This window comes from Rhinichthys klamathensis, unplaced genomic scaffold, assembly GCF_029890125.1.
Source record: "Rhinichthys klamathensis goyatoka isolate OS25496 unplaced genomic scaffold, OSU_Roscu_1.1 h1tg000169l_1, whole genome shotgun sequence".
NCBI classification, from domain to species: Eukaryota; Metazoa; Chordata; class Actinopteri; order Cypriniformes; family Leuciscidae; genus Rhinichthys; species Rhinichthys klamathensis.
The window spans coordinates 388,545-403,705 of record NW_026606700.1 but is presented as its reverse complement, the minus strand read 5'-3'; the positions used below and the strand labels follow the sequence as shown (position 1 = coordinate 403,705).

The following is a 15,161-nucleotide window of genomic DNA, read 5'->3' as shown; positions in this document are numbered from 1 at the left end:
GGACAACGAGTATGGAGCCTCTTTGTGTGACTCAATGGTGATTTGTGTTTTCTGCTTTGTCCCGAGGCTGTTTGGAGAGAGCTGGTCTCTCTGTATCAAATCGATATCGCCTTGTTGTATCCAGAGGGAGTGATGGTTCTCTCATGTGTCTTCAGAGCATATTGTCAAAAGAAGAGTGGACTGATGATCGCAACAAACAGGAATGATGAATGAATTGTCACATGAAATATAATTGAGACATGAAACATCAAATATGTCACATGAAACTTCAGAAATCATGCTGCTAATATGTTGATTCAGTAATGTTTCTTATTATTTTTACTTTTTGAAAAAGATTGTGCTGTTTAATATTTTTGTGTTAACCATGCTACTTTTTCAGGATTTTTTGTATGAATTATAGCAAATCGCACATGTACTATTTTGCTGTTATTGATATATATATATATATATATATATATATATATATATATATATATATATATATTATATACACACACACACACACTTTTGTTATTGTTGACTTTCAAAATACGAATACTGTAAAACCTTTTTACCTATGGTCTCGTGGGCTGATCTACTTTAGTTTGAGATCTTTAGAGCACATATATATTTTAGATGTTACAATTCCAGTGATTTCAATATTATTTAAATGTCTTATATATTCAAACACTTAATTAGGCCAAGGTTAATGGACACAGGTGACTCATTCATTATAAAATTAAAAGCTAATGGTCCATTAAGATTATATGAATAAATTCACTTGTTTTAAGATTGCCTTTGTGCAAAGCTGGAAAAAAAATGGCACTTAAAACATATCGGATAACAAATGGATCATCGTTGAAAAACCTTAATTGTTGAATAGAATCTGTGCTTTGTAAAAGTTAGTCTGAAAGTTCATCTGAATACTGATTCATTCTCACAATTTAACATGTATATGACTCATGATCTACTTATATCAGTGGACTTTATTTTTTAGTAAAAGTCTCATAAGTGCTCTAAAACTGTAATGCATTTGAGAAAAAGACTTAATCAAGCTCTCACCCTCTCAGGTCTCAGATTGTTCCCCAGAATCCCCCGACTTATGCCCGCTATCCTGCATGGAGCCCTTTGCGGTCCGCAGGCTTTCCTGTCGGACCGTCCAGCTGCCCCCTTTGGCCTTCAGGCTGGCAGAGCAGTACTACTGTGAGAGGAAACCAGAGACAGAGACGGCCCAGCCTCGACCCACCAGCCTCCCCTTGAGAGCACCCCCCCTCATTGCCATCACTTCTGCAGATACAAGCAGGTAATCAGCTGAGATTTTAAATATGTGTGTGTGTATATATATATATATATATATATATATATATATATATATATATATATATATGTATATATGTGTGTGTGTGTGTGTGTATATATACTGTACACAGTATCTCACAGGTTCATTTGGTTGAAAAATTATACTTTGGGCGAAAAATTATACTTTGTAGCATTTTTCAGGCGTTTTGGTTCCTTTTCACACCACACTGATTGCTCTGGTCCGAATCAGTTGATGAAACGAACCAAAAGGCAGTCACGTGACAACATCCACATCACTCGTTGGCCAGATGTGTCTTGAACGTATTTCCATAATTGCAGAATTAACGTGCGGGAAAATTCCACAGATCTATGAAACCCCCTTTCCCTGAGCTGTTTGCTAAACAAAGTGAAGATTTCGCTGTTCTTTGAGTTTTTGAAAGTTGGGACATAATATGGTAATCAGACCAAATTTCTATGAGGCTCCGCACCTCATCACAACTCCAAGTTTGTCCTTGCAAACTGTCAACAAACATTAGTTCTCATCCCATAATGAACAGCACAGCTGACTACGGCAGCTGGTTTAGTCCAAAAAGGCGCATTTCTTTGGCAGTTGGGTCTGTTCGAGGTCGGATCACGTTCTCACCACAAACGAATCGCTCCAGAGTTCGTTTGAAAGCGTCCCGAGACCACCTCTTCGAGGAGGTCTCAGTACGCTTGTTTGGTCCGCTTTTGGTGCGCACCCGAGTGCGATTGGTGCATTCACACCAGCCCAAACAAACCGCACCAAGGGGTACAACGAACTCAAGTGTGATTCAATCGAACTAAATGAGGCAGGTGTGAAAGCACCCTGAGTCTCAGCCAGGGGAGAAAAAGTAATCCAAAAGTAGTGCAATGCATTACTTTCCATCAAAAGTAACTAACATAATCAGTTACTTTTTTGGGAGTAATGCATTGCTTTTAAAAGTAACTTTCCCCAACACTGTTTGCTATAAGTTGATTTTATACATTAGCAGAACTAAAAAGCCAATTTTCGTTTGAGTAAATCGTCTGATCTAGATGTGTTGGAGCTAATTGGACTTTTGATCTGTTTATTTCCTCTTGCTTTGGAGACTTATTACAAGAACATTTGTTTTAGTCAAAGTCAGTGATATACTTTGATTATGATAATTTTTGAAAATACATTTTAATACATGTAGGTAATTATACATTTTTCAGATCAGAAGTTGATTTTGCTGGAGAAAAGGGATAATTGGGAGACCCAACACTGAACTGAAGTTGATAAGAAATGTCCTTAAAATCATTATGCAGGTAGAGACCGTTTGCAATGATTGCAAATAGTGTTTTGCACCAAGTGCAAATATCAACAAACAGCATTTTGTTTAAACTAAATGCAAATAGTGTTAGATGCTATTCACACAGGGTAAATAGAAGTGAAATGCTGTTTGTACTAAAGGTATATTGCAAATAGTAAAAAGAGCCTCTGCCAACAAGGTTATTTGCACATAGTGTTAACAGACACTGTCAGCATGACGTATGGATTCATTGACATTTTTAGTTTAAGTTAGATATTTTAGTTTTTACAAAGATGTACACATTTTTTTATTTTATTAGGTTTTTGGTTTTTACATGGCCTTGAGCCTCGAGATGTTTGATGAAACATGGTGGAGAAGTTCAGTGGTCCAAAGTAGGAATACAGTCCAACCGAAGACAACTCCATCATAGCTAGCAACTTTCTCATAATTATCATCTAAACTAAAGCAAAGGATGATTGACAGATTCTCTGCCTCTAGCTGACATGACTGTCAATCAAGTGCTCTGTGATATGCATCATCAGCTTCCGTCTACAGCACATAGACTTTATGAATCCACACAAGGCTTGTTTTCCCCATCTGATTATGGTAAATCATTTTTTTTCAACACCCCAGGAGGCCTCAGTCTTCAACTGTCAAGACTGGAAATTTTTGAAGTTCAGACCACAGAAGTTCAGACATTCACAAATGAAGATTTCGACTTGTATTGTAGAAACTGTTGCTATTGTGTCACACTGGCCAGTATTCAATTGTGTCGTCTTCTCTGAATAAGCTTTGCGTCTTGATTGTGTGTATGCATAATTTTCCTGTTTTATGCCAGACTGTAATTCACAAGGTCATGCCTCCCCTCTTTACAATTCAGTGAATATTCTAATATGACAACTAGTGGATAAATTGTCTCAATTCTTCTTCCCCCCCGTTGCCTCTAATGGTAAGAGTGCTTTATCAGACACCTCTCTATTACACACACTTGTCTTTGAATTGCCTTCCTGTCATTGCTGTGTCATATGCAGGACAGTCATTTTAACAAGGCTTTTGTTTTAGTGCCTGAACTGAGGGTTGACTCGCATTGTATTTGAGTGAAAAATTATCTTTGATAAAAGAGAGAAGGCTCAAAAACAGATTTGCTGTCGAAAGTAATTTCATGCTTGTAACTTCAGGATTCTGTGTGGTTGTTTGGTGATTATCGTTCGCTCAGGTTGAATCATCACTTAAAGGCTGCTGTCAGTACTGCTCAGCACATGTGAGCAAACCTGTGTATGAGTGTACGATGACCTGTCAGGAGACTTAGTCACCTTACATTTATATTTGTATTGAACCCACCCCACTCACTATTTTTGTAAAAATGCAAAATCTAATATTGATTATACTATATTTCTAATGGAAAAATACAAACTAAAAGGATTAGTTTTTTATATCTATATATGAAATGCATGCACAGTAGCTGTCAAAAGTTTGGAAAGGTCTCTTCTGCTGACCAAGGCTGTGTTTATTTAATCAAAAAATAGACTAAAAGCCGTTATATTGTGAAATATTATTGCAATTTAGAAAAAATATTGTTTCCTATTTCAATATATTAAATTATTGTTATCGATTTTGAAAACAGTTTTTGCTGCTTAACATTTTTGGGGAAACGATACCTTTCAAACATTTGTGGTAAGAAAAATTAGAGAAATTAACTTTTATTCATCAAGGATGCATTCAATTGATCACAGGTAAAGACAATAGATGGTGACGACAAATTATGACAATTTAAAATGTTACAAATTATTTCTATTTAACAACGGCTTTAATACATTTAATAAATGCTGTTCATTGACCTTTCTATTCATCAGAAAATGTTTTTCAACAGTGATGATAACATTGATAATAATAAGAAATGTTACCTGGGCACTAAATCACGCTGAAAATTCAGCTTTACCATCACATTAATAAATTACGTATTAAACCAGTTCTTTTCATTTGTTATAAACTTTCACAATGTTACTGTTTTTACTTTATTTTTCATTAAATGAATGCAGCCTTGGTGAGCATAATAGAGTTCTTTAAAACATTTTTTTTTTAACCTCCTGAGACCCGAGAGTTTGCCTGGTGTGCATTTTATAATTGTTCTTGCTATTTGGGATAAGTAGGACCTAATAAAATATAATAACTAAAATTTGTTTTTGTACAGGAAGTAGTTTTTGCAGAAAATGATGTCCTCATGTGAGGACAGTGGGTCTATGATTTATCATATGATGTCCTCGTATGAGGACACAGTACTAGCAATAAAAAAAAAACTTGTGGTTGTAAAATGGTTGTAATTCAAGAATGCTTTGGAATATAGACATATGGTTGGTCTTGTTTTTAAGAAGACATTTGCCAGATTATTGTAGAAGTGAAATAAATTATGAAAGTGAAACATAAATAAAGTTATATAAGTTTGAGTTTATGAAAATATAGAATGTAAAAATATAATTATTTATATTTTATACAAAATATGTATATTATAAAATATATTTTACTCTAAAACTGCTAGAAAATTAAAGCCAAAAATCTAAACAAGTTGTGTTCCAAATTTTAGGTTGATATCTCAAAAAATGAGCTTTCAGTAAGATTTTATTTGGGCATAGTACCAAACTTTTTCACTAGATGGACAGCCAGCTTCCTTACTGACCATATAAGGGTGTCTCCATTTTCATATGTTTTGAGTGATCTGAACCATGTCTTTCCATAATTACACACAATTTATTAAGTATACATCCTATTCAGAAATAGTATGGGTGTTTTGGCAGTATTTGATTTGATTTCAACCTCCAATAAACATAAAAAGAGCACATATGTGCGTTATAGCTCGCTGCCGCATCACAAATCGAGAATTCATAATATTTTTCTTTATATTCTAAAAATTTTCAGACCTTTTTTTCTCATAACATTTAATTAGTGTTATCTTTTGAACTCTTGGCATGAAAACAAACTGAGGTTTCTACCAATCTTTCATGATTTTTCATGTTTTTTTTCTATTTCAAAATAAAGGCCTAAACACGCCTAATGAATATGAAATATTCTTGTTGCAAATTGATAAATTACTGCTATTCTGTCATTTATTTTAAAAAACAGCCACCAAATATGGAAACTAGAGATTGTAAGCTTTCAAATGATATTTAGTTTGTCAATATTACTTTAGGTTTTTACTAAGATATTATTGTTCTAAATATATATGGGCAAACGTCCCACGTGGGACGGTGACAGTTAAGGGGATAACGTAATATAATCCCAATGTCCTCAAACGAGTACTTCATATTTACTGATGTCCTAGAGTGCTACTATTACTAAAATATGTCAAATTTTAATCCCCAAATGATGATAGAGACAGTATTGTACAGAAATACATTTGTTTCATTCATATAATTTGAATAGATTTTTTACCTGGGTCATTTTTCTTTCGGGAACTGGTGTAGAAGTGTTATGGTTAGGGTTAGGGTAATTTTCTTCTCACTGACATTGGTGTAATGTTGTGATATCACTACAAGATGGTGTGGGTAGTGCCCCTAAATGTGGCCAACATGTCTAAGATTTACAAATTTGACTATCATTGTGTCAAGAGGCAAAAATGTAATGTCCTCATATGAGGCCGCAGGGTCTCAGGAGGTTAATGTTTCCAATTTTTTGACAAGTAGCCTACTGTATTTATATACTATATGTATTTTTTTTCTTAGTCATATGACTGACTAGCACGAATAAATAAGGAGTTTTGTCTTCCCAAAGTTGTTTCCCTCATTGTGCAAAGAGCATTAGGCTCCTCCCCCTGAGCTGTCAGTCAACCTGTGCTGAATAAATATCGATCTCCTCCCAGCATCAGTTCTGTGAGTGCACATGAGAGTGAGAGGACGCACTTGGATGCGTTATCCTTCCAGTCGAGGCGCGAAACTGGGATGCTTATATATTGTTGCATGGACTGCGAAGATTGGCTGGTTTATTTGGGAAGAAATTCGACGGGACAAGCGGAGTTTTGTGCTATTATGGACAATTATTATGATAGAAGCGAGCAGCTATGTCTAGAGTAGACGATGAAATATTGGACCAGATGGGTCAATACAGTATAGTGTACCAAAAAAAAAAAGACTTTTCTGTTTACATGCATTTGCAGATTTCACGTAGAATATTGTTGTTTTCTTGAAAATAGCACTAATAGTGTACTTTACACCATGCTTTCTTATTAATGTTATCCATTTTCGGACAATTCGCGCCAAAGCTAGTTGCAATAATTCTACCACAAAATAGATTAACGAATTTTAGCGAGTGGATACAACTGCAAGAATGGACGCGGGAAGCGATGTATCAACTTTGGTTTCTCCCGGTACCGATAATGCCCCAAAACATCTCTGGAGGCAACATAACCCGGTTCCTCTTCAGATCCAGAACTCTTTCGGCTCGCGCAAGAACTACCGAGTGAGACAGAGAGGCTTTTCCGACACGGAAAAGTACCTGAAACCCAGGACCATGGACCGGACATATGCCGTGGACACCGGTAACCGTCCCGGTTTGAAAAAGTCCAGAATGTCATGGCCATCATCCTTTCAAGGACTTAAACGGTAAGACTATAATTTTTCCATTATGTTCAAGCCAACTAAACAAAATAAATGGCCTAACGTTACTTAAAAAAATGCTTTGAACGGGTTAGGCTAGTAAAACATTTTCTATTTCCTTAATTCTAAATATGTATGTATAGATTATAGCCTACTATATTACTTTGTAGAGTTCTACAGGAACGTCATGAAATTGCTTTTCAAATTAACCTATAATATACATAATTCAGTGAAACAAGCATATAACTTACTTATAAATATCCAAGTCTTTTATTTACTTCAAAGCTGTGAAACTTGATTTACTTTTACAGTTGGTATTTTGGCCAACGTTTGGAATAACGTTTTGTTAGTTTTCGTAGCAGAGAAAGATTGCAAGTTTAAAATTGTGTATCTGCTTAGTTAATAATAATAATAATAATAAGTTAATTTTGTCAGTTTTTGAGTCTATAACATTTGTCTCATTTTGATGTCATGGCGCCTTAATGTTTTATGTTTTAAAGTATATAAATCTAAATGTTTGAATATGAATGTCTTAAACTTCAAATTATGAGATTATGCAAACTTGAAAAAAAAAAAGTAAATAGGATGCAATCTCGAGATGCATCACAGAAGTCATGCAAGTACAAGGTATGTGCTTTACACCATGCAGTGCTTTGTGAGTGAAAATGATAATTCATCCACATGCATTTCTAATTGGCTGGCGCTGATTTTTGTTATGGCATTTTTGCTTTCAGTCTGGAAAGAAATTAGGCTTGTTGCTGTATTCTTCCTGGTTAGAACAAACATTGATTGCAGAACGGACTGCCACAGATATGGGTCAGAATGTTATATAAATTAGTTTAAGGATAAATGGCCTTTAGTTAAAGTACAAACAGGTTAGCAAATGGGCAAGGAAAAAGTCGAATGTCCAGGTAATTATAATCAATATTTCTAATTAGCCCAGAGCATGAGGCATGGCTTCTCCTGATGAGTTCGTGCATAAGTACTTTTCACATCTATTGCTCTCTGGAGAGCCCTCTGGAGAACTGCTGTCCTTCACGGCTCCTTCTTCATTCACCGAATGAGAAATAAGACTGTTTACACCCATCACAGACTAATTCATTGCAAGCGGAACGCCAGACGCTCACATCCAGTCCCTGTTGGTCTAGTACTTGGCAAGAGAGGAGACCAATGGTTCAAATATTCCCTGAAGGAAAACGAGTGTTTATCAGCAAGCCTTCGTTACAGGCAGAAATATGCAGATACCTTTAAATCAAGCTAATAATAGACCATTAGTCACAGCCTTTCAGTCCTTTACCTTTCAGTCAAAGCAATGAAATATTTCCTTACCTTATGTATTTTTGTTTGTCCTCGCATCCTACTTACCTTGTTCACGCTTGGCATGTTGGCATTAATGGGGTGGTATAAAGCCCCTTTTTAACTGTGTAAAAAGTCTCTGTTGTCCCCAGAGTGTGTATGTGAAGTTTAAGCTCAAAATACCCCACAGATAATAATTTTTTACAGCATGTTAAAATTGTCCCTTTTTAAGGGTCAGTAAAAACGCGTCGTTTCTTGTGTGTCCCTTTAAAGGCAAATAAGCTACTGCTTCCGGCACAGCTTCAAGAGCTTGTGTGTGTGTGTGTTTGCAGCTCCAATTACCTCACACAGACAAGCACTAAAATGTCAGAAACTGTTCTGCCTTTTATGTTTAAACTGGAGTCGGACAATGATGGACAAACATTTAGAATGCAACAGGATGTTTCTGAATGGTTAGTTGTCGATAAATTTGTGTTGCTGATGTGGAGTTAACTATCTTCAAGTCTTTGATTAGCATATTCTGTCATGATAATCTATAAAATCGCTTGTGTGGGAACTGTTGTAAGATGCTTACAGAGTGACATGCTATTGCGTTTCTGTTACGTACTGTATTGCATGTGAAAAAAATGTGCTCTACTACAACAACTCTTCTTCTCAACATGAACTGTGTTCCCGGGGGCGGGGTTTATGTAAATTTTAGGGAGGAATGTCATGTAGTCTGTCCCTACCAGCCGTTTGTTGTAGTCTTTAAAAAATTATTTATTTAAAAGCAAATCTCTTCCTTTGCTTTGAACTTTGAGTGTTGTAACTTTGCAGATGTTGTTCATGCTCAAACATTACACGCTAACTAAAGTTAGAAAAGTGAAATCATAATCAACCACCCCTTTAAAATGAACCCTGGTGCGATTGCTCTGTTAGTTCGGTTCATTTGAATAAGTGAACGCTGAAAAGATGGGTTTCGGTCCACTTCCAAACAAACTCTGGTGCAGTACGAATGAAATATGTAAGCAACACGGAGCAAAGATGTAAACAAACCAAAAACGGGACATGATGTTGCAAGATGCGACCCTAAAAAGGACCGAATGCTGAAGCATACCTATTTTTTCTCTCGCCATAGTCACGTTGTCGCCCATCAGAATTCAGTACAGGCATCAGAACCGTGTCTCCTCCCAGCAGATCTTCGTTTGTGTGTGTGACTGAGGGATTCCTGCCGCTGTTCAGACTCCTTTTACACATTTTATAAGCTCTTCATGAGTTCTCAGCTGGTCAAAATACCATCATATGTAGGCTACGCACATTTAGCACAGCACACAGCATGGTTTTGGATGTTCGGTATGCTCCATCGTAAAAAAAAAAAATATATATATATATATAAATATAATAAAATCTAACCAAGGTTGTGAACATACCCCTATGCCTTTAGGTTCGGTGTTAAAAATGGCAATGTGAACGCTAAGTGGACCAGGGCTAAACAGGTTTTTTTTTTACTGTCCGGACCAAAAGAACCAAGCGAACCGAACTATAAGTGTGAACCCACCCTTAGATAAACTGTGGTAAAGGTCATATCATTCACCTTGACAGACGTTGGAGATGTTCACTGTTTTTACCCTTCTTCAGTCCATTTTCCTCGATGTCCCCTCCTTCCTCTCTAAACCATTAGTATGTTTTATTACACAATGTATGCAAAAACAAATACATTTTTGTGTCTTAAACCTGACGTCAGTGTTCAGTATAAACGCAAATGGAAGAAAAGTAAGTCCTATACTTTAGACAGATAATTGCTTCATCAGGTCAATTTAAATCCACTTTCTCATTAATGTACATGGATTTCCTATGATACTCGTGGAGGGGGCGAAATTCAACCCCACACATTAAGACCACGACCAGACTGTATGACTCACTTTTGTGAATGTTATTACAATTTTAATATCCAGGGCCACTTTTTCTTGCTGAGCAAATTGGTCTCGGTGTTTGTAGAATGATCTTTAAGATCAGCGGCTGAATGTGAGCAGCTTCAGGCAAATATGTTTTTTGTGCTTTCAAGAAAAGTTAAGGTTATATACATTTTTAGGTGCATGGACAAAAATAGCTGTCTGTGTCTGCTTGACTAGGATTTTAGACTTGCAATGTTCATTGCATTTACCTTTTTAATGTATGAAATGCTTTTTGATGACATTTAAATCATACTAAATCTTTCTTGAACAGAAAAATGGCATTAAAATCAGATCTAAAGGACGTAAAATGGATTGTAAATTGTGCCTTGCTTGTTTTGATTTGTTTGAAGTGTGTAAGAAGGTCTTTTTTGTGAATTATGACCTTTCTGCTTATTGCCTCCTTTGTGCATTGCTTTGAGGAACTGACTTGAAAGGATCCAATACCTGCAAACACTGTGCACGTCTGCTGGCTGATCCCAAGAGCTCATTGTCGCACTGATCCCTGGAAACACCTGAGATGTGAACGTGTTTGCTGCCCTGCTGTGTGAGCGCGCTGTTACATTAGACCCCTCGGACAGCATAGTTCAGCATAGTTCATGAACGACATTATTAACTAAGAGCGTTGTGACAGTAAGTTGAGACACTTAGGGCTTAGGATTGACTAACAGCTTGCGCCAGCACAAACCCTCTTTTGGCGTTAAAAAACTACCATCAGGATTTACTAAAGACACGCAGTGAAAAATTAGCGCTAAAAAGGCATGGACAGTATGTTTGCGGCTGACCTTATTGCATAGTATGCATTTGTAGGAGGTTCACTTCCCTTTCAGATGCAAAATTTATGGTGTTTGCGCCATTATTTACCGCCCCAAAAAAGCATGTCTTAAACCAGATCAGATGCTAATTTGCTCTGCTTTTGGTAGATTGCATTGGTTATTATGGAAATGATCCGGCTGCGTCTGTGTTCTTTAATTTCAGTGGATCACATGCAGAACTTTCCACTCCCATCGGGGCTTTTATGGGATTGCGCTCTCACGCTAATTTGCCCTGTTAAGTAAATCTGGCCCTTGTCTGATTAGCTAATGATTGGGGACGGGAAAGATTAATTCGTTCATTTTTTCATACTGTCTCTCAGTGACATCTTTATAGTGCAGATATTCTGCCTGTCAGACAGCATAGATTTGTTTTTTAAAGTAGTCTCAGTTGTAGTCTCTGTTTTGTGCACACAGCATGCACACACACACACACACACACACACACACACACAATTTAACAGCCAAATCCCTCAGAGACCTGATGTGCACCATGGCGCAGAACTGCCTCTATACGCAGACAAAGCAACAAAGAGTCCAGTTGCTTTAAAACCAGAGTACTCCTGGTGACTAAGGTTTATTTGGCTAGTTTGTTTATTTGGTTAATGATTAGCCAGCATTTGACTATTTTGTTATTTTTTTTTTTTTTTTTTTTTTTTGTGAATTTACTTTCTGGGCATGTTTGATTTCCAGAAAATCTATGAACTGATCAGTGTATCTTAAATGCAATGTCTGTCGAATGTGTAAATGTAAATGTTGTTTTGAAACGTAGGAGTATGAGAATGTTGAGACAGTTGTTGTTCAACTTTTTAAACTTTAAAGGCATTAGTAAGTTTCACTACCGTCTACCGTTCAAAAGTTTTGGGTCTGTAAGATGGTTTTTGAAATAACGTCCGTCTGTCCATCCGATCACTTTAATGAATCCTTGCTGAATAAACATATTAAAATTAAAAATCTTACTGACCCAAGCTTTTAAATGTTGTATATTTGTAGCTTCAATACCCAGACTTGCCTGATACAGAGCAGATGAAATGGCATCATCATCCCTTACAGTTTGTGAGCTGCCATCAATGCAGATGAATACTGTTAAATTTGTATTCTCTGTAAGTCTAAGTTCTGTAATACACTTCAGATTTGATTGCAGCGATAACTGATGCCTGGCCACTGAGGCGTTCACCTGTGATGAAGAGGGCTGTCACTGGTAGAGTTCTTCATTCGTTCTATCTATAAACACAGGGATAGGTTTTCTCCCATGACTGGTTTGATTTATGTGCGGCAAGAATCGGTGTTCACATTGAATTCAGATGTGGTGAATCAAACTGTGGTGCCATGTGCTAACGTGAAAAATCTGTAAATGCATGGTAAATAAAAAAAGGGCAGGTCAGGTCATGGGAATATCAGATAATTTTTTGTGAATCCATAATTTCCAATGGTTTCAATTCACATCTTCACACAGGCTAATCTCAATGCAGAACCTATATGCAGAACCTATATGCTGCCCTTTTCAAATGTAAATTTGACCCGTTTCCTCCTAAATGATTCTGCAGAAGAATCAGTAAAGTATTTTATGAATAGGCACTGTTAAAAAATAATCTAACCCACTTCTAAAAGGACAAATTTCACTCCTATGGTCTGCAGAAACAAACATGACATTATTAGTCATAGAAAAACAGGCTTCAGGGGGTCTGTGGCGCTGAAAAGAAATTTATGTCAGAAATTAGAGGACAGAGGTGCTCAGGGGAACCAATGTTGCTTTAGTTTCTACGTATGCTGGTCACCCCTCCCACAATTCTCAGTTTTATGGAAACTTCGTTGACTTATCTTTCTTCACAAATGTTTCTTTTGGGTGAGAGTACACAAAATAATTATTTTGATTCTCTGCGGTAGGGGTGGGCGGTATGACTAAAATTTTCCATCTAGTAATGTTGATTAAATTGATTAAAAGTAACAGTGAAGAGATTTCAAAGGAATGCTGTTATTTTTGAATTTTCTATTCATCAAAGAATTTTGAAGAAAATGTATCATGGTTTCCACAAAAATATTAAGCAGCACAACTGTTTTCAACACTGGTAATAGCAAGAAATATTTCTTGAGCACCAAATCAGGTATTATAATGATTTTTATTATTAGAATAATTCATGGCGAGTAATGGCTGCTGAAAATTCAGTTTGGACATCAAAGGAATAAATTACATTTTAGAATGCATCAAAATAGAAAAGTTATTTTAAATTGTATTCATATTTCACAATATTAGCCTACTGTTTTGAACAAATAAATGCAGCCAAAAAAATAATAGATGGATGATAGATAGATAGATAGATAGATAGATAGATAGATAGATAGATAGATAGATAGATAGATAGATTGACAAACAGGTAGAGAGATGGATAGACTGATAGATAGTTTTATGTCTGATTATAGTATGCCATTGTATAAACCACTATAGCTGACATAGTTGGCACATTTCTACTGTATAACACCATACTGCTCTTAGGAATAAATGTTTTTTTTATAACCATACTGACGTTTTTGAACCAAATCTCCCAGGTTTTGAGTTGGTGTTACACGACACCTCTGGAGGATTATGTCCGTTCTCTTAAGCTCAATGCTCTGATCCCAGGGGTTAGACTACCTGCAGCCTGTACCTGTGTTTATGACTCACGCTAGGCTTACTATTCTGCTTTCCCTGGCAACAAAAGAGAACATGCATCATCTTGGCTCAGGACTGGACTAGTGACAGGACTAGTGAATGAAATGCAATATATTTGAGATCTGTATGCTTATTGTTTGTTTGCGTATGCTTCATGCAATTTATAAAGGAATACTAAATCTCTTGCATGGTCTAAGAGACCCACACACCCAATATAGGAGGCTCAAGAGAGGTAAAAATGAAACATACCAGAGAAAATTAGATCACCTAATCTGAAATTGCTGAAATTATTTTATTTAATTTGCGAATTAATATTCATTCAACGTCAAAGCAAAGAAAACAGCTTGATGGTTTAGGACAAGAAACCTTGGTGTCAGAACAAAGCATATTTTGAGCAAACACACATAGACATGCCCATTTGAGCGTCGTAATGCAACAGAATGAGATCTTTTACTTTTGTTCAAGGTAATGTTGTACGGGATTACTTAGGGGACTCCTCAAGAGAGGCTGCTTTCTGATTGGTTGCCTGGCTGCGTGCACCGTTCGCCTCAGCGGTCACCTTGGCCTAAAGCATAATGGAATGTCACAGGGAGGTGTGAGGTAGACAATGTCTTTGGCAATTACAATATTGATTTATTTAGAAAATAGGACTGTTACCCTAACATATATTTTTTACTTTAAGAGGCTTAGTCAAATTAGTGATTTTTTTTTTTTTTCATTGTGCTAGTCTTTTTCCAATTATGTGTTCCACCGAGTAGGGTGTAGTTTCCTAGGACCTTATTACTAGCAGTTTGTAATTTTATGTTCTATTTTATATTAAATTCTGTATTTGTATTATTCATCGTCAGGAAAGATTTAGTTGTTTATTTAAATTTAATTGATGTATTGTCCTAACCAACCCCTAACCCTAAACATACTATTGGCAACTCTCTTGAAATATTTAACCTAATTTGATTCAATATATGAGCCTTTATATTCTTTTATTTTCTGTTTGGAAAGAAAGACCTTATTTTTTAACATGCAAGAAAGATATTTTCTGTGCATGTACAAGATTTCCTTGTGTTGCGCAATTTGGATTTAGAATTATCAGCCAGTATATAGGTTATCGGCTTTTCAATACAAAGAATTATTGGTTATTGTATCGGCCAAAATTTTGATATCGGTACATCCCTAGTTTATTACTATGCTAATAAATTAAAGTAATATGATCACAATTACCAGTTTGCACCATTAAGTACCATAATGAAGTGTTTTTGCACAGCTAAAATAAGCGGATGACACCGAAAACCTTGAACACTCAAATTTTAAATGGCCTC

At 36.2% G+C, this 15,161-nt stretch overlaps 2 protein-coding genes across 4 annotated transcripts in view; one reads left to right on the top strand and one right to left on the bottom strand.

Annotated features, from left to right (window-relative positions):
• Positions 1–15,161, top strand: part of LOC130091590 (cAMP-specific 3',5'-cyclic phosphodiesterase 4D-like) — a 168,939-nt gene that overhangs the window by 9,059 nt on the left and 144,719 nt on the right. Inside the window, exon 3 of one of the 3 annotated variants that reach the window (XM_056259537.1) lies at positions 1,050–1,282. In XM_056259537.1, coding sequence (XP_056115512.1) covers positions 1,050–1,282 — 233 coding nt within the window. Of the gene's footprint in view, positions 1–1,049; positions 1,283–6,813; positions 7,163–15,161 lie in introns of those variants that run through there. The other 2 variants (XM_056259546.1, XM_056259538.1) reach the window with 2 other exon arrangements.
• Positions 1–15,161, bottom strand: part of ndufaf2 (NADH:ubiquinone oxidoreductase complex assembly factor 2) — a 148,013-nt gene that overhangs the window by 37,544 nt on the left and 95,308 nt on the right. The window lies entirely within an intron of this gene.